This window comes from Magnusiomyces paraingens (genome assembly GCF_902498895.1).
Source record: "Magnusiomyces paraingens strain CBS 517.90 genome assembly, contig: contig1, whole genome shotgun sequence".
Lineage (NCBI taxonomy): Eukaryota > Fungi > Ascomycota > Dipodascomycetes > Dipodascales > Dipodascaceae > Magnusiomyces > Magnusiomyces paraingens.
This window is the reverse complement of record NW_022474067.1, coordinates 2,949,629-2,968,124: the sequence shown is the minus strand read 5'-3', so window position 1 is coordinate 2,968,124 and position 18,496 is coordinate 2,949,629. Positions and strand designations below refer to the sequence as shown.

Here is an 18,496-nt window from a genome sequence, read left to right as displayed (position 1 = left end):
AAAGTTTATCAAGTAGTTTAAGTTATTCAAGTTACTCGTTTCCTTTGTGTGTGTACATAGCCATAAGTTATCATAAATTATCATAAACTATCCGTAATAAGTAATGCCTATTTAATATTTAATCATCTTATTTATTAAGTTACCAGGTAAGCCGCATACCCAAGTGCAAGCCCTACATCAAACTCCAGTCCCTGTTCTGCATCCCGCCGTTCTTGTTGCCGTGCCCGACTCGCAGCCGCTGCTCGGCGCCGCTCTAAGCGCCGGACCCGCCGTCGCTGAGCCTTATACTCGGCTTCTTGTCGCCGCATTTCAGCCTCAGCCTCTTCGGCCTTGCCTCCAATCCCAGAGGAGCCCGATTCGGCGGAAGCAGCAACCGCGGCAGCAGCAGCGGCCGTAGCAGCAGCAGCGCGCGCACGGGCCTTGGCTGAAGCCGCCTGAACAGCCATCGGCACACTGAACGAAACGCTTTCATGACCAAGTCCCAGAACCCAATCCACGACTTCAAAGAAAACATTATGAGAGGGTTCCAATAAAAGTTCGGCGTCGTCGTCGTCTGAGTCGTTGTCGGATGTAGAATAATCTCCCTCTTCTTCTTCTTCTTCTTCTTCTTCTTCTTTCTTGGGAGTCCTGCGCCCAAGGTCAAGGTACTCGGACCCGCCAAAACCAGGAACCTCGCCGGAAGCTGTAGCAACTTTAACAATATCCTCATTTTCCCTCTCCTCATCAATCTTCTCTTGAGCTTGAAGCTTTCGCTTTAGTTTGCGCAAATCGCCAATGTGCAAAATCCGCTCACCATCGTCTTCATCGCTAGAGTTACCAGACTCACCCAAAATCTCGCTCTCGGTATCACTATCACGGTCATCAATCTCGACCCCAACCATAGTCCGCGATTGGTACGTCAATGGGTTATAATCCTCTTCAGCATTGTTTGACATCTGTTCTTCAAACAAAAGACCCTCAGCATCATCACGCTCATCAGGCTCCCGCCACTCCTCTAGCCGACTTTGAACCTCGGCCTCTTCAATTTCTCGCAATGCCTCGCGCTCATCTTCATCGTAAAATCCAACTGACGGCGCTCGTGATGTCGACAACCACCCTTGACCTTTGCTCTCGCGAATCTCTTCCCATACACGCGAGCCTGTCCGAGCAAGCAGCGGGCTCAACATTCCTGCTGCAACTTCGGACAGCGACTGGTGCCGGCTCCCAGAATCCACTGTGGAGTTGATTGCGCTAACTGCCGAGGAGGGTCTCCGAGACGAAGGCCCTGTGTACAAAGTCAGCGGTTCAGGCTTGGATCGTGGGCTAGCAAGTGTGCTAGTGCTTTGGCTCGCAAGCGAGTTGCGCTTGAGTGACGACCGCGAAGACCCGACAAAATCTGCAAGCGATAACTGAGAGGCGTTGCGTGAGCCACCGGAACGGGCCAAAGCCGTCATAGACTTGCGTGAGGGCAGTCGCTTTCCTGGAGTGGCGTGGTCACGGTGGTGATAATGATAGTTGCTATTATGATGACTATTATGATGATGATGAATGGTAGTTACAGACGATGTCATGACGATCCCCCCGCTGCTGCCACTACCGCTACTGCTTCCACTTCGACTGCGTGTCGTCACAGCAAACGTTGTCTGTCGGGCAATAGCAGGTCCTGGAGATGAAGAATCCAAGGTCGGAGTTAGGGATGCAGCCTCAAGAGATGCAGATGCCAGCTTTGTAAGGTCTTGGATGGACAATGCCCTAGAGGATACGAGGCTTGCTTTAGAGGCCGAGCGAGATAAGACTGGCGAAGCCGTGGCTGCAACCGGACTCTTTTTTCCAGCATCGGGGAGAATATCTTCTTTTTCTGCTTGATTATCGGTTACCATGATTGCTAGTTTATGCGAAGATACTGATGGCGACAGAAGGATGGTGGGAGTGGTTGTAGAGGAACAGGCAGTTGTGGTAGTAGATGAGATTGTGTGTTGGGGAGCCCCGCACTGAGAAGGTTGTTGGGAAGGAGAAATGCGGAGGTGGTGGTTGTGGTTATGGTGTAAGTGATGGCTGTGAACAAGGTTTGGCCCAGGATTAAAGGACCCGCGGCTCAGCACTGGTGTAGCAGGAGGGTCCAAAAGGGCCAACGAATCTATCAAAATAAAAAAAAGAATAAAAAAAAGCAATTAGAAGGAATAAGAAATGAATTGATTTTTAGAACGGACTTACCTGGAATTACAGTCGTTTGGGACGGGGTTCTCGAGTGCTCTGGTTGTTGACTGTGCATGTCGTTTTGTTCCGAATCTGGCACGCCTATGGGCATGGAAATGAGATTTTGATTATTTTGATTATTTTGATTATTTTGATTATTTTGATTATTTTGATCATTTTGATTATTTTGATTATTTTGATAATTTCGGTCGATTTGATCAATTTGGTCAGTTTGGTCAGTTTGGCCATTTAAGTCTTCTTGAATCTCCCTCAAGAAACCACCACTGATATCTCCATGCAATAACACTGAAACTGGCCCTCCATAGTCCCCCTCATCTTCTTCTAAATCGTCTGGCAAATCCTTGCTCTGCGCATCCAACACCGGGCTGTGCGTCGAGATAGACGGAGATCCAGATGCAGCAGACAACCGTCTTCTTGAAAAAAAAGACATGGCCGACGACACTTTACGTACCTGGCGTTGGGCCAGGGATGCAAACGTACTTGAAGGTGACGACGACAACGTTTCCATAAGCTTGCGCTGCGACGGCGTCGTACTCCCAGACCGCGCACTGCTACTTACTGACCGCCGCGATTTACCGTGCACACTTATACTGGCAACAGAAACAGCAGAAAGTGCAGTTGTGGCTGAATCTACAGAGTGCACAGACTCGGCGTCCGCGTCGCGCCGGCGTGGGAACAGGTAATGCGGATTGGATGCCGCTGTGTTGGGACGGGCAAGATCTGCTTCAAACGACGAGACGGTCAAGACGGGCGACGATGCAAGGAGTGTCGACTCGTGGAAACTGGCTGTAAACCCGGCAAAGTCAGGCAGATGTTGATTGTGGCTATTATGGAGGGTGTTTTGGTGATGTTGGAGGCCTGTGTTATGCGGCAGAGTTTGTGGAAAATCAAAGTCAGGACGATGATGGATTAAAGTGTCTGAGACTAAAGCACCCGCAAAGATGCTTGACACAGAAGCCCGCACACGTCCGTGTTGGTTCACATCTAAAGGGCCGTGGCTGGTCGGATCCATTTTTGTTTGTGAGTTAATTTTTTTTTTTTTTTGCTTTTTTGAGACCTCGAGGGGACCTTTTTTGAGAGGTTTTTCGAGTGTTTATTTAGGTCTGCCAGCTAATTAATTAGCTGGATGGACGGGAAACCCGCAAGACGGAGGTTTGGGCTGAAAAACCCCCAAACTTCACACGTGACAAGCCGAAATTTCAGGACTATCACAACACTCCAAAATCAAGCAAACTCAATATTGAACTGAATTGATATATATCAATTGAAGAATTTTTTTTTTGACAATTAACAATTAATTATTAAAAGTATAAAGACTTTTGAAAACTAAAAATATACAATATAAACCCAAAATATAAAAAAAAGAAGTAAATGTAAAAAAAAAAAAACCAAAATAACAAAAAGTCTATCTATAGTGTCTCGTGAAACCCGCCGCCATTCTCAGGCATGTACCGTCGAAACGTATTGGTACCAAACCGCGACATACCCGCCTGCACACCATCAGGACGAATCTCTACAGGTGAAACTCCAACTGACCCAGAGTCCGACAATGCACCACCTGCACTGCTGACACTTCCTTCATTTTTCATAGGCCCACCGGTAGGTGTGTAGAAAATAAACTGTAATTGCTGCTGTTGCTGTTGCTGCTGCGGCGGCAGCAGTGGTAGTAACTGGTGCGATTGATGATGTTGGGGTATGTGATGCTGAGGAATATGATGGTGATGGTGATGATGATGCTGTTGCTGGACTAAGAGCTGCTGGGGATCGCCGATGCCAGCGCCCCGCACCGGCACCGCGCCCGACACACTTTTACTCCGTGGCATAGCCAGCCCCATGTTTTCACTTAAAGCATGACTAGATGTTCCCACATAATCATTGCTTGTGGCTGTTGCTGCCGGAGGTGTTCCTGTTGCAGTTGTTACCATATACCTGTCCGTGTCGTTAGATGATAGCAATCCCAATCCCACAATATCTGAAGCAGACCTCCCAGGAGTCCCTGACTGCATGGTGGCGTGCATATTCTGTTGCTGTTGCTGTTGCTGTTGCTGTTGCTGTTGCTGTTGCTGTTGCTGTTGCTGTTGCTGTTGCTGTTGCTGTTGCTGTTGCTGTTGCTGTTGCTGTTGCTGTTGCTGTTGCTGTTGCTGTTGCTGTTGCTGTTGCTGTTGCTGTTGCTGTTGCTGTTGCTGTTGCTGTTGCTGTTGCTGTTGCTGTTGCTGTTGCTGTTGCTGTTGTTGCTGCTGATGTTGTTGATGTTGATGTTGATGATGATGATGATGATGATGATGATGATGATGTTGTTGTTGTTGCTGGGATTCTGGCCGTACATTTAAGTACATAGGGCTCATTGGGCCTAGCCCCACAACTCGTGGGGGAACAGGCTGTCCAGGTAAGTTATAAGACATGTCCAGAGTTGGAGTACTCATGGCGCGTGTAAATTGCTGTTGATGCCGTTGGTGCTGCTCAGAAAACCCTCCCATACCTCCTCCACCAGTACCACTATCTGTGCTAGCAGTGGGTCCCGCAACTAGAGGGGAAGTTAAGGAAAACTGTTGCTCAGGGGAACTCGCATTTAAATCGGCCATCACCACTCCACTTCCGTAGCCCTCACTGCCATCCATAGTAAACATGCTAGCACCAGCTGTCGCTAGTTGTGCAGTTGTTGCAGGCACCCCTGTGAACGATGAGATGAAGTAGGTTTCTGTGTTGATCCCTGGCCGAGACTGTTGTGGTTGTTGCTGATCCTGCTGCTGCTGTTGCTGCTGCTGCTGTTGCTGTTGTTGTGGGGCCATCGAATAAGTCTGGAACGCAGAATCAGTATCAAACCTTGCATTAGCATACAAATCAGGCGATGGCATAAACCCAGGTGTTGTATAAAGCCCCAGTCCATGAGCTCCAATGTTTGACGATGATGCACTTGACATGATGTCCATTGACATTGGGCCCTGATGAAGTATAGGCGTTTCCACTTGCTGCTGAGGAAGAGCACCTTCTTTAGGCAAATCAGGTAGTGGAGGAACCTCATCTGGGTCGTTAGGAACTGCGTATTGGCCTTTAAGATTTGTGCGACTTCGTTTACGGGACACAATACGCTTGGGTGTTGACGCTCGTTGTGGCGATCCGCTTGTTGGTGGTTTGACTGGGCTCGGAGGCAATGGTGGTTCAGGTTCACGCGGCATGGGCATTGCAATGGGCAGCGATGTCGTCACCATTGTATTAAACTGAATATCTTCAGTAGATGAGTCTGCGTCATCCTGTGGCCGGTGTCGTTTTGACTTTTCCGGGGATCCGGGATGACTTATGCTGCTGCTACTGGGCACCATGGGAATTATTGGCGGAGCTCCCAGGTTAACAGGAGCTAGTATTGGACCAGGTGGAAGCCCGCCTACAAACATTTGCGGGGGAAGCTGTTGTTGTTGTTGTTGTTGTTGTTGTTGTTGTTGTTGCTGCTGCTGCTGCTGGTTTTGCGCCATGATCTGCATCTGTTGTTGTACTTGCATCTGTTGTGTGACTGCTACTTGCAAAGTCTGGATTGTACCTGGTCCAAACCCAGAGTCCAGTTGCGGGGTGTCTGGTGTAGTTGGAATAGGCAATTTCTGCGTAATGGTTCCGACTACTGGCCGGATACTACCTGGGACCTTGCCTGTAGGTGTTGGTGTCTTACTCATAGCTGCAGCCACCGCTTGAGCTTGTTGCTGCTGTTGTTGCGAAAGCGCAACAGATGCAGCTGTAATAGACACAGTTGAAGGTATACGATTTTTTTCCCCCGATTGGTCGCTATCAGGTGGAGTCATGACAGTCCGACCGTTACCAATTGAAGATGTTGAAGCTTTAAACCGAGCATCTGTGGAAACGGGTCGTGATGATACGGGAAGCTGTGAAGCAGAGGAGATGGGTTTGGTGGGAACACGGCCCTTATGGACAACTTTGTTGTCTGCAACAATAGTAACTGAGGTTGAAAGATCGTAAACCACGTTGCTGATAAGCCCCAACACAGACCGGAGAGATATAAAAGTTTTAGAGTACATTTCTTGAAGACAGTGGTTTTTTTCTTCAGCTCGCAGAATATCCAGATCCTGCGCCATAGAATCATCTTCATTGTTTTGGCTTTGAGGGCTCAACAAGCCAGAACGTTCTGAAGACGTTGAAGAGGATGGTGAAGAAGCCAGTGGTCTTGGAGACGTTGTAGACAAAGTAGGGTCTATTTTACCTGCAACTTCTGAATTAGGCGACGAAGATTCTGAACTCGAGCTGGCCAGTTCTGCTACTGAAGCTGTTGGAATAGTTACTGGTTTTGATGAAGTTTTGGAGGAGGCCTTTGCTGCCGGTTTTTCGTCGTCAGTGTTGAGAACTTTATGCAAGCAGTAATCTGCATCAGTTTCCAAGGCAGAAACCAACTGGAAGTCGGCATAGACTTGGGTGCTGAGTACAGTTTTAAGGGTGGTTTCAGCTAAGCGGACCACTGTGCCAAGATACTGGAGGTACTCTGAGAGATCTACTTTGACTGGTGTTAATTCCTCTGTTGGGCTTCCGAGTGATTGTTGCTGGGGGACCAGCTCAATTTTTTGTGCAATGCTGTTGACCAGTTTGTACTCTGTGGTCTGGGTCAGATCTTTGAGCTTTGAAAGTGCCTCTTCCACAAGAACATGTGGGCTGTGCGTGCGGTTGTGTTCCTGGGCTTCGGCTGTTCCGGAAGTATCGTAAAATGAATCCCACCGAGATAGATCTGACTTATGCTCTGGTAAAGGTACAGGCATTCCGGAAAGTTGAAAGATCTGGCCAGATGAGGTTGTACTGACTATACATTGCACAGAATCTTCTTGCTTTTCCTCTTTAATTTTTTCACCACCATTATTCTCTTTTTTCTCCTTTTTGTAAATGATTTCTGGCTCTTTATTTTCATCATTGTCTTGATCCTTTTCTCCATGTTCCCTTTCATTTTCGTCATCTACTAAATATACCTTTTCACTGGCTTTTAGTGTTGATGCTCTAATGGAATCTCGGCCAGAGTTTGGATACATGAACCGGTGATCCAGCCGGTGGTACTTTGTGCTGTCTGAAACTCTACCTCGAAGCTCAAGTTCTGGAGTCAGCACAATTTGTTGGTTGTCAATGGGTTCTGAGCCGATATCCAATGCGTTGATGATACTGGGCACGTCGTCTTTGATGCGGATATAACCATCACGCAGTTGGAGGAATCGCGCGCGCTTGAAAAACCTGCTGCACCAACCTTTGCGGACGGAGGTGAGGTCCTCCAAGGGGTATTTTCGTTTAATATGATCGCTTGAAGAGAAAAAGTTGACTGCAGGACGGGATCCAACGTGGCTGAGATAAAGAGCTACGATTGATCGAAGCCCAGAGGGTTTAAGGTCTGCCCCTTGATGAATAAGAATTGCAATGGCACACTCAATCATCATTTCCTCGCTGCTGCTAATTTTTTTAAGCTTTTCCAGGTACTCAACGCGGGGTAACGATCCTTGAAGCCGTCGCTTAAGGGTGTTTGCCGAGATGCGTGTCATGCTGGCTGCAACGCGGCGTGACAACCCCTTTTCTTCCACAAGGTCGATGGCCGACTGGATTCGGGATTCATCGAGCGATTTGCCATCATTGGAAGAGGTGGTTTCGACCATGAACCGGAAAGACCGGTGAGAAATTTGCGAAGGAGAGGGTCGTTTAGTAGAAGTAGTAGATGTTTGTGATTTTATGCTTTTTCCTTTGGATTTTTTAGTCTTTGGTGTTATTTCTGGGTCTGCAGTGTTGTTGTTGTTATTGTTATTGTTATTGTTGTTAATATTATCATCTGGGCTTTTAGGAGAAGAGCTCTTACGTCGCTGAGTAGAAGAAGAATAAGGAGAAGCTGACGGAAGAGACTTTTTCCTAGTCTTATTTTTAATTACAGCAGAGTCTGATGATTTTACTGGTGGACCTTGGTCAGTTAGATCAACCATTTTTGGTGTTTTTGTTGTGATAATGAGATTCGGAATAGAGGTTTTATCTTTCTGTGTATGGAATGTATATATGTTGTTGTTGTTTTTTTATTAGTGATTTGTAGAAACAAAAAAAAAAAAAATAATAACAATCTAGACTAGTGTCAACAATGATTTCCCCAATCGCCGACCACCAAGATTTATATATTGAATTTCAAGTAAAAAGAGAAGAAGAAGAATAAGAAAAAATAAGAATAAGAATAAGATGAAGATGAAGAAGAAGAAGAAGAAAAAAAAAAGGAAAAGCAAAACAAACGCAGAAATGTTGCTGTGCTGTTTATTTTGAAAAAAGGGCGATGGGCTGTTAGTCAGTATATAATATTATTATTTTGGAAAAAGCCCTTCCTTCCTCTCTCCAAAAAAACTTACTTATAATTATATACAGCCAACCTTCTAAGTGATAAACGCGTGCATTTGTTTATTATTATTTATTATAATAAATAATTATTTATTGTTTATTATTATTTATAGAGATTCTCCATTCTCTCTACTGGATTTTAAAATTTTTTTTTGTTATAACTAAAATATCCTTGTTTACGATATTGTGGAAAACTTCATTACAATTTTCTAAATACATTATTTTCGAAAGATTTTTTTTACATAGAAATTTAGGACCCCTTTTTGTTTTTGACGTGACATATCTAGAAGAAATCTCTTTCTTTAAATTCCGTTTAAATAAAAGATTTTCAGGCTATTTTAATAATTAATAATATATATATATATATCTTTTTTCTGGTAAAAAAAGAAAAATTGTTTTATTTATATCTTGCATTTTGGCCCGTTTGCAATTTTAATCAAAAGTAAACAACATCATCAAACAAAAGATCCCATCAATATTAGCAGCCAGGCATCAACACCAGGTAAGCAGCTGTTTGAAAACAACAGATTTAGGCTTCCAGGGGATTCCCAAAGTGAATCAGGAACAGGCACAGCTAAAAAGTCTGTCTTGACTGTACCCTGTTAGGCCATCGGCCAGGAAGGAAAAATGCAGCTTCTTTCCCCCGTAAAGATTTGCGCGCGCTTGTTCCTCTCATCTCATCTTGTTAGTATCTTATAAATTTTCCTTTTTCAACGGAATGCAAATTCATCAAAACTTTTTTTTTTTTTTTTTTCAAAAATATTTTTTTTTTCTTGACCAATTTTCAAAAATATTATTATTTATGTCTTATCGCAAAAAATTTCTTCTTTAGGAAAAAAATAAACACGAGAATGGGACCCGCAGACACGCATGCCACGCGCGCTTTCACGTGGAATGCTTACCCACGGGCTTAGGCCCATGGCTGTCTTGGGAACGTAATTAGCCATAACACATGTATATATAGCTCTACCACAAAATAACCTAACTTAGTTCAACAAAATTTACCTGGTAACTTCATTTACGGTAAAGTGTTCCTTTCAAATAACTTATTCATATATATACATAAGCATGGACAATAAATCTCCCTTCTTCACATCAACTTCATCAACTTCATCAACTTCATCAATCAACTCATAAAATCATTCTTCCTCACTCTCACTATCGTCCTGCCGCGATTTCCCAGGCTTGGCGGCCTTTGCTTTTGTTCCAATGTCAACCTCATCCTCTTCATCGTCATCATCATCATCATCATCATCATCATCGTCATCATCATCTTCATCGTCATCATTGTCATCTTCAAGCTCATTTTCCAGTATCGCAGCCTCAAGCTCACCAACAACATCATCCTTGCCTTCTTCCTCGTCCGAAGATGAATCATCATCTGAAGAATTGTCCTCCTGATTAGCCGTATTTGTACTTGCAGTCGGGTGGTTTGCGAGTCGGATAGGCTTGTCGTCATCATCATCATCATCATCCTCATCCTCATCTTCAGAATCTTCCAGCTCAGCGTCTTCCTCTTCCTTGGTTTTTTTCTTAGGTTTTTTTCGTTCTTCAATAGCCTTTGCAGAACCGTCTTCCGTTTTGAGTTTCTTTTTGCTGGGCTCCTCTTGTATGGTAGCAGCAGCAGCAGCAGAAGAAGAAGAAGCAGCGGCAGCAGCAGCAGCCGTGGGATCATCCAACTTGGCTAGTGCTTCTTTGACTGCATCAATCTGGCTCACAAGCTTGTTCCAAGCTTCTTCTGTCAGTGAGATTCCCTAAAATGACGTGTTAATCCTGGACTCCTCAATTGGCATACGCCACCACAAAACAAAACTATTCCCCGCATACCTTTTTTCCTGGCAGTTCCTGCTGCATTCCGTCGTCATTACGCTTTGTGAAAAATTCTCTGATATCAACCAGCTTGACACCGTGGTATGACCTCACAGTGATTTTTTTTCGCTTGTCCAACTATTAATCCTATTGTTAGCATATATATATATATATACATTCACTCAAGTAAACGCGTCAAAAGTATCCCACTAAACATACTTGAAGTGTGATTGAGGGCCCGCTATTCGCAAAGGCACCATCCTCTGCATCACCAGCACCACCGCCGTTATTATTGTAGTTATTATTTCTGTTAAATCTGTTGTACCTATTGTAGCCACCGCTTCCTCCAGCCCCTCCTGACGAGCCTTGCTGTGAATTCCCGTCTCCACTTTCAGGGAGTTTTTGACTGCCTGCGTAGAAAAAAGTTCGTTTTTTTTTGAAAGCCATTATAAAAGAATGATGAATATTATAATTTTCTTGATAAATAAAACAGTGAGTCTATTTTTTAACAAAAAAAAAAAAAAAAAAAAAAAGAAGGAATAAAAAGAAGAAGAAGAAGAAGAAAAAGAAGTAATTTGTTCGGAATTGATAAACTTGTTTTTTTAATTGTAATTTGGAATTTTTAGAATTTCAGCGTATCCAACTCCCAAAAAATTTAATAAACGTTATCCCCTAAAAAAAAAAACGGCCACCTTTAACAAAACAAATGACGAAACGGGTCTCAAATATATCAAAAAAAACACTTTCGGAACAATCACTTCAGAATTAAAGAGATTGTTGTTAGTAAAATTGTTGGGGGAGAGAAAGAATAAGAAGAAGAAGAAAAGAGGAGGCCAGCCATATATGGATGTTCAATTTTTTTTTTTTTTTAAATTTATAAATTATTATGAGAGCACACTCAGTTTTGCCGGCCATCCTTTTTTTTTTTTTTGTTACAATTAAATAACCCCCCCAGTATTTCCCACCTTTTTGTAACAAATACAACTATCATCCTTACATAAATAAAATCCAAACATCCGCAGGCAGATTTCAAAATTATCAATCAGTATCATCGCCATCATGGCTTCCAAACAAATAGTTCCTCCCTTTAAAAACATCTATCATAAAAGACTTGTTGCTCAAGCATCATCTCGTGCTTGTTTTATTTGTTGTAAACCAACTGCCACCGTTCTTGTGTCTAATGATGGAAAGGTACGTGCATGAAATTAACTTTCTCTCCCCCCTCTCTAGCTTATCTTTGGGAAATTCTTATACATCTAATCTACAGACTTCATGGTGAAATGCAACCTTCTTTTTTATTTAGGCAGATTTTTTTTACGTATGTGAAGTCCATCTAAAGGATACTGGTTTTGCAACGCCTGTAATTGATCAGGAGGTTGAAAATGCAAAGTCAAAGCTTGCACAAATTGAACCCGAAATCACTGCCCTCACGCAATCGGTGACTGCCAAACGTAAAGAAGCAGAGCCAGGATATCTTGCTTCATTTTTTAAAAAGAAGTCCAAGGATACTGAAAAAAAGGATGATAAAAAAGATAGCAAGAAAGATGACAAGGAAGAAAATAAGGAAACTTCTAGTGCTGCTCTTACCACGAACAACTCTTGGGATCGGGAACAAGCTCTTCTCGATAAGCTTTTAGAAACGCAGGAATCGCTCAAAGCTATCATCGACAAGCCACCGCGAGTCTTTAACCTTGACAAGCATTACTATATTATGCGCATTAACTCACATCGCTCTGCCCAACTTAGTAAAAAGGTTGACCAAATGCTCAGCAATCCTCTTACTTTTCCCAAAGTCCCCACCCACATTCCAGGCTCGGAACAAAAGCAGGAACCAAAATCATCACAATCACCAAACGGCTCAGGTACGTCACCACCACCACCACCACCACCACCAACAACAACAACAACAACAACAACAACAACAACACCACCGCCTCCCGGGGATGGAAGTAATGATGCGCCTTTGTAAAAAAAAAAAAAAAAAAAAAGCCCTGAGACACTTGTCTAAAAGCCATTACTATTTTGGAAACTATATTTGTTATTTTTATATCCTAACTTTAATCAATTTTACGTAGTTATAATAATAATTTTTATATTGTCTTTAATTCAAATATGCTCATGTTGTCTTATTTAGATAGAGAGAGAGATAATCATTGGAATATTATATATACACTGTTGAATCTTTTAATTAATTAACACCAACACCCTCAATCCATCGCTTCCATGATTCCACACTCTTAGTTTTAACACTACCATCTGCAATGGCAATTTCTCCATCAAGCTTGCTGAAATCAATCGGTTCTCCTTGACCCAACCAGCTTCCTTCTGCATCGTCATCTTCTGGGTTATCTCTAGCTGCTCTTCCGCCAAGGGTATCCTCATTCTTAACAGTACCCAATCCTTGAGCCCGTGCATCACGAATAAATGTCAGCTCCTGCTCAAGAATCTTGCGCAGCTTGGCTGCAGGAACCATACTAAATAAATCAGCCTTATTGCATGCAATCATCATGTCAATTCCACCCATTCGATACTCTGTCCGGGAAAGAACCTTGAACAAATACTGTGCAGCTTGTTCAATGCCACGAGTTCCGCTAGCACCATCTAACACAAACAAAATGCCCTTAATATTGGAATTAACCAATAATGCCTCGTCCAAATGGTGTATCAGCTTGGGGTGACCAGGGAGATCAATTAGGGTAATGCGAGAGGCGTCTGTTTCCGAATCAAAGGGAATACTAAAGGAATTGTACACATTGGGTATCTGAGTAGTAACAGTATCTTCAACCTTGCCAGTAGTGAGCTAAAAAAATAAAATACAATAAAATAAAAAAAATAAATCAGTTAGCTATAAAATAATCAAAAGTCTTTCTTCTTCTTACCAGAGTGTAGAGCGATGTTTTACCTCCTGATGGGGGCCCCGCAATTATAATTGTAGGTTGTGAGTTGCGTTTGCGACCACCTGGGAGGTTATTGCCTGTTCTATAGACAGTCAAAGCAATGCCCAGAAGAATACACACAAGGGCCACTATAATTCCAGTAATATTTGCATATAAAAATTCGACAACCATTCTGATGATGATGATGATGAGGGGGAGGGGGTTTGGGGGGGGGGGGGGATGTTCAAATATATTGGATTAAATGGTGGTGTCAAAACCAACCAACAACTTTTTTTTTTTTAAACGGGTAGTGGGAAAATCCACTTCTTTAACTAAACAAGTCCCGGAAGAACACCACGCCATAACCACGTGACTATGACTCTGCATTTATTTTTTTAAAAATAAAAAAAAAAAAATTTCAGGGCAGATCATGGCGAGACTAAAATTTCTGCAGAACCTCGTCATTTCCCTGATTTTTTTCCTTCCTTTCCAAACACCCCAACCCACCATCTTTAACAATGTCTACCTTTGGCAAAATCTTCAGTACGTAACAACTCAAGCCTTTCTATTTATTCTTCATCTAATTTATCTTTTTTTTTTTTCTTTCAGAGGTTACTACCTACGGCGAATCCCACTGCAAGTCTGTCGGCTGCATTGTCGACGGCGTTCCTCCTGGTTTGGACCTCACCGAGGCCGATATCCAACCCCAGCTTACTCGCAGAAGACCCGGTCAGAGCAAACTCTCGACTCCTAGAAACGAGGCCGACCAGGTCATTATCCAATCTGGCACTGAATTTGGCAAGACTCTTGGTACCCCCATTGGCATGATTGTCAATAACAAGGATCAAAGACCCCACGACTACACCGAAACTAACAAGGACTCAGACGGCTTCCCCAGACCTTCCCACGCCGACTACACTTACCTCTCCAAGTACGGAATCAAGGCTTCCTCCGGTGGTGGTCGTTCTTCTGCCAGAGAAACCATTGGCCGTGTTGCTGCTGGCGCTATTGCTGAAAAGGTCCTTAAGCTCAAGTCTAATGTTGAGATTGTTGCCTTTGTCTCGGCTGTCGGCCCCGTCAGCATGAACCGTGATCCCTCCGACCCCAAGTTCATTGAGCTTCTCAACACAATCACCCGTGACCAGGTCGATGAGTCTGGTCCTATTAGATGCCCTGACTCTGAGACCGCTGCCAAGATGACCAAGCTTGTCGAGGAACACAGAGACGCCAAGGACAGTGTTGGTGGTGTCGTCACCTGTGTCGTCCGCAACATTCCCGTTGGTCTCGGTGAGCCCGTCTTTGACAAGCTCGAAGCTTCCATTGCCCACGCTATGCTCTCTATTCCTGCTACTAAGGGTTTCGAGATTGGCTCCGGTTTTACTGGTGCTACCATGTCTGGTTCCAAGCACAACGATCCCTTCTACAAGGATCCCGAGACTGGAAAATTCCGCACAACGACCAACTATTCTGGTGGCATCCAGGGTGGTATCACCAACGGTGAGAACATTTATTTCTCAGTCGCCTTCAAGCCTCCTGCCACTATCTCCCAGGAGCAGAAGACTGCCAACTACAAGGGTGAGGAGGGTGTTCTTGCTGCTCGTGGCAGACACGATCCCAACGTTGTCCCCCGTGCCATCCCCATTGTTGAGGCCATGGCTGCCCTTGTTTTGGCCGATGCCCTGCTTATCCAGGCTGCCCGTGAATCTACTTTCTCTTATATTCAAAAGTCTTCGGCCTAAGATTAAGCAAGATGATCATCAAACGAAAACTTTTACGAACTTAATGTATAAAATCTTGAAAAAATAAATAATTTTAAACTGTTTAGAGTAGTATAATATCCTATCCCATCATCTTCGTAGTCGTCCAAATGTGCTTCCACTGGAAACTGCTCGAGTGCCACCACCAAAAATTTCTCCCAAGATTTGTTTCTTAGATCCCTCAATCTGTTCAGATGACCCCCCTCTATTCATAGTCTCGGTCACTGCTGTCCGTGTTTTCCTCACCTCCAGTCGCCTTATTCTACCTTCACCTTTCTTTTTTTCCTTCTCATCCATCTCAACTGAAACTCCAATAACAGATCTTTGGCTATTGGTGCGGCTTGCTGCGGGGTCGGGATTTGTTACCCGCAGTTGATTTTGTCGTTGAGAAAAAATAAGATCTTGCACCTCCCGGCCATGGAAAATGCCCTCGAGAGCGTCCTCCTCATCATCATCATCATCATCATCATCATCGTTTTTATCTAAAAAGGGTTCTTTGTTCATCTCAAGAGCCTGAACCCCGATACTTTCAAAACTAAATCGTCTTCCGTGGTTCAAACCGTCAGCTTGGAAAAGCTCATGGGAATCTTGTTTCAGGACATTATATGAGCTTCCATTAGGCTGCATAGTTTGTCTGACTGTATTGTTTTGTAAAAAAATTGGTGATCCAATGCCGTCTTCACAGTTCTCAAGACTATGTGAACTTTTCCTCCCTTTTGTTCCAATTTTTTCAAAAAGTGTGCTCATTCGTCTTAGAAGAAAGCCTTGTGGTTTGTTTGGACTGGAAAGATTTTGAATAAATTGTTTTGATTGAAGCCGCTCCATTGTTTGGAATACCCCATCTTTCTTTAGTTCGCTAGATCCCACAAAAGGTTCAAATTCTTCAAAATATGGGGTTATTCTAACGCTTTGGGGGGATTTCACTGCCGCAGACACACTTTTAACTGATTGATACGGCTCTTGGTGAATTGAAATCCCCAAAGACCTTTGAATGCCCTGGGCTTTTGAAACAGCCAGTTCGTAAACCAATCTCTTTTCTGCCCAGCTACTAATTGAGTCAAAAAGATTGAAGTCAGGGTATTCCACTGCACTTGAAGATTGCAAAGTGTTTGAAGGTATCAGTGGTCCTAAATAAGGTGAACCAGGTGTTTATAATTTCCTTTTGTTCTGGTCTCGAAGAGGAATACAATTTTGAGCATACATCCTATAAAATATTGCAAAGAGTGCAACAAAAAAAATTAATGGTAAAGGTAAGGCCACAGCAAGTTCGAATTTTGTACTTTTCCCTGAGGCGTCATCATTTTCCGTTGTTTCGAAAGTCTCTGTCGATGAAAACTCATTTAAGACTGTACTACTATATGGGGGTGAATTAATAGATGTACTAGAATCCTTAAAGTTTACAGGGTTTCCAGATTTCACACTTGTTGAGATCCTCTTTAAACTTTGAGTTTGTGAATTTAAAGGAGAATAATTTTTGATTTCTCCCCAAGAATGTGTATCAATATATTGAATGTTTAGATTGTCTCCACTTCTCCTCAATAGACTATTACTTGTCTCCTGAGAAAATATAATTAAAATATCTCCAAACGTCACTGCACTTAAAATTGTAGACGAATTTAAAATGTTTTGAGTAGTTAGCGATCTCCATACCCATCCTGTGCTAGTATTGAAAGACAAACTTGTTACAAAAGGTAACGCGTCATGCCCATTAACGCTTCCACCAATTACTAAAAAGTTGTCAACTTCTTTGGATAACTCAAAATTGGTATTTGAATAATTACTAGAATTAAGAGGTGTTAATAATGGCAATATTAAAGGATTGGTCCTTGAGTCCACTCTTTCGTTGTTTTTGGCAGATATAAATTCCCATGAAGAATATTCCCAAATTGACAACTGATTTGACCCAACCCAACCATGAGAAGTCTTTCCTCCTATAATGAGAGATGACAAATTTGATTTATGAAAAATTCCTGCACCAAAAATTTCAATGGGTTCAAAATTTGTTGACACTTTTTAAAACTTTGATCTGCCAAATTAAATTCAAAAATATCATTAGAGACGTATATTTGATTGTCAATAACCGACAAAGATTCCAGACATTTTAAAGAAGACGAGTAATAATTTAAAAGAAAGATATCACATGAGTTTGTTAAATTTCTTCCTCCATATATATAAATTGAAGACCTTGATGGTGAAGAAATGTACAACGAGTTGTCCATATATCTTGGAATGGCGGCAGAATCAAACGAATTTAATAAAAGTTTGCTCCATTTGTTTTCAAACACAGAATATGCCGATATTTCTAATGGTTTACAAAATGAAGATCCATGAAACGCTACAAGTGTATTATTAGCGGTCAATGCAAGTGTTGAATTCTGTGGAGGTTGTGCAATTTCTTTCATTGGCAGTGGGGATAGGGTTGCCGGTCCCACCAACAATAAGACATTATTGGAAAAATGAACATAGGCTTCTAAGCTGTCTCCAGTGTATATAGTTGACCAGATTGCCTCAGTTAAGGAAAATAAAATGAAAAGTAGATTTATATTAATCGCTAAACTCATCATTTAACAACAACGACGTTTTCGAGATTCTTTGAACCAAGAAGAAAAAGAATATATATATTCATGGGCTACATTTATATAGATAATTCAAGAGATTATAAAGAATCAATTAGAGTTTAGGTATTTATTTATTTGATTCAAAAGATATTGTTCGTATTTGTCCATTTGTTAAATACCTGGGCGGATTATCAAGGGTTTGAATGTGAAGAACGAAACGAAAAACTTAATCTAAGGAATGTAAGATTTAACAACCAACAACTTCCTTAACAAAAAATAAACTTTAAGTAGAATTTTACTTATTTCAATTATGATATTTTATGGTTTTAATCATTACAAAATGGAGTGTTTTACAAAGAATATTCTAAGTCTATTTATTTTTAACATATGATCTTAACCAGTTGAATCGTACCTCTTGAATCAAAATTATCACATTTATATTACATATCATCGCTAATATATTATGTAATATTATGTAATATTATGGATTTTGTTCAATCACTGACGTTGTACCTATTATTATGAGTCTGTAGGCCTTTAAATAAAAACTTGTTTTTTTTTCCATCTTAAAATATTATAAGCATAAATAAAAATGCCTTTTATATCCCTAATTCAACCACAATAAAAGAAATAAATCAACCTTTATTTATAAGTTTGGCTATTGTCATTAATATATTGTGTCAAGTTAAAGGGTGCTGCACCCCAAAATGTTTAAAGATTAAGATATTGAAATGTTTAAAACCTAGACTTCGTTTTTTTTTTCATGAAAAAGTATAAGCAGCAACGGTCTTTAGGTCGAATTTGGACTTTTTTTTCCGAAAGAAATATACCTCCCGAAATATTTTAATGCTTTGCTGCGAGTAAATCTTGTGCCTAAGAAATAGTTCATTGAATTACTGTGTGTCCATTTGAACTTTTAGAAATTGTTTCATAGTTAAAACTATTGTCCTATTATTTG

General features: G+C 42.0%; 7 protein-coding genes across 7 annotated transcripts; 2 read left to right on the top strand and 5 right to left on the bottom strand.

Annotated features, from left to right (window-relative positions):
- Positions 1-134: 134 nt before the first annotated feature.
- Positions 135-3,208, bottom strand: SAPINGB_P000873 (uncharacterized protein; the record flags this gene model as incomplete). The annotated part of the gene is made up of 2 exons (XM_031995596.1): positions 135-2,116; positions 2,194-3,208. 2 exons carry the CDS (start codon positions 3,206-3,208, stop codon positions 135-137), a joined length of 2,997 nt encoding a protein of 998 aa, XP_031851487.1.
- Positions 3,209-3,605: 397 nt separating this feature from the next.
- SAPINGB_P000872 (uncharacterized protein) lies at positions 3,606-8,141 on the bottom strand (the record flags this gene model as incomplete). Its single annotated transcript, XM_031995595.1, has 1 exon — positions 3,606-8,141. One exon carries the CDS (start codon positions 8,139-8,141, stop codon positions 3,606-3,608), a length of 4,536 nt encoding a protein of 1,511 aa, XP_031851486.1.
- Positions 8,142-9,677: 1,536 nt separating this feature from the next.
- On the bottom strand, positions 9,678-10,794 carry SAPINGB_P000871 (uncharacterized protein; the record flags this gene model as incomplete). Its single annotated transcript, XM_031995594.1, has 3 exons — positions 9,678-10,292; positions 10,366-10,485; positions 10,567-10,794. The coding sequence occupies 3 exons, from the start codon at positions 10,792-10,794 to the stop codon at positions 9,678-9,680; spliced, it is 963 nt and encodes a 320-aa protein (XP_031851485.1).
- A 612-nt stretch (positions 10,795-11,406) lies between these two features.
- SAPINGB_P000870 (uncharacterized protein) lies at positions 11,407-12,402 on the top strand (the record flags this gene model as incomplete). The annotated part of the gene is made up of 3 exons (XM_031995593.1): positions 11,407-11,538; positions 11,687-12,209; positions 12,359-12,402. The coding sequence occupies 3 exons, from the start codon at positions 11,407-11,409 to the stop codon at positions 12,400-12,402; spliced, it is 699 nt and encodes a 232-aa protein (XP_031851484.1).
- A 133-nt stretch (positions 12,403-12,535) lies between these two features.
- Positions 12,536-13,415, bottom strand: SAPINGB_P000869 (uncharacterized protein; the record flags this gene model as incomplete). Its single annotated transcript, XM_031995592.1, has 2 exons — positions 12,536-13,147; positions 13,227-13,415. 2 exons carry the CDS (start codon positions 13,413-13,415, stop codon positions 12,536-12,538), a joined length of 801 nt encoding a protein of 266 aa, XP_031851483.1.
- Positions 13,416-13,741: 326 nt separating this feature from the next.
- On the top strand, positions 13,742-14,962 carry SAPINGB_P000868 (uncharacterized protein; the record flags this gene model as incomplete). The annotated part of the gene is made up of 2 exons (XM_031995591.1): positions 13,742-13,766; positions 13,833-14,962. 2 exons carry the CDS (start codon positions 13,742-13,744, stop codon positions 14,960-14,962), a joined length of 1,155 nt encoding a protein of 384 aa, XP_031851482.1.
- A 108-nt stretch (positions 14,963-15,070) lies between these two features.
- Positions 15,071-15,607, bottom strand: SAPINGB_P000867 (uncharacterized protein; the record flags this gene model as incomplete). The annotated part of the gene is made up of 1 exon (XM_031995590.1): positions 15,071-15,607. One exon carries the CDS (start codon positions 15,605-15,607, stop codon positions 15,071-15,073), a length of 537 nt encoding a protein of 178 aa, XP_031851481.1.
- Between the last annotated feature and the right edge of the window lie 2,889 nt (positions 15,608-18,496).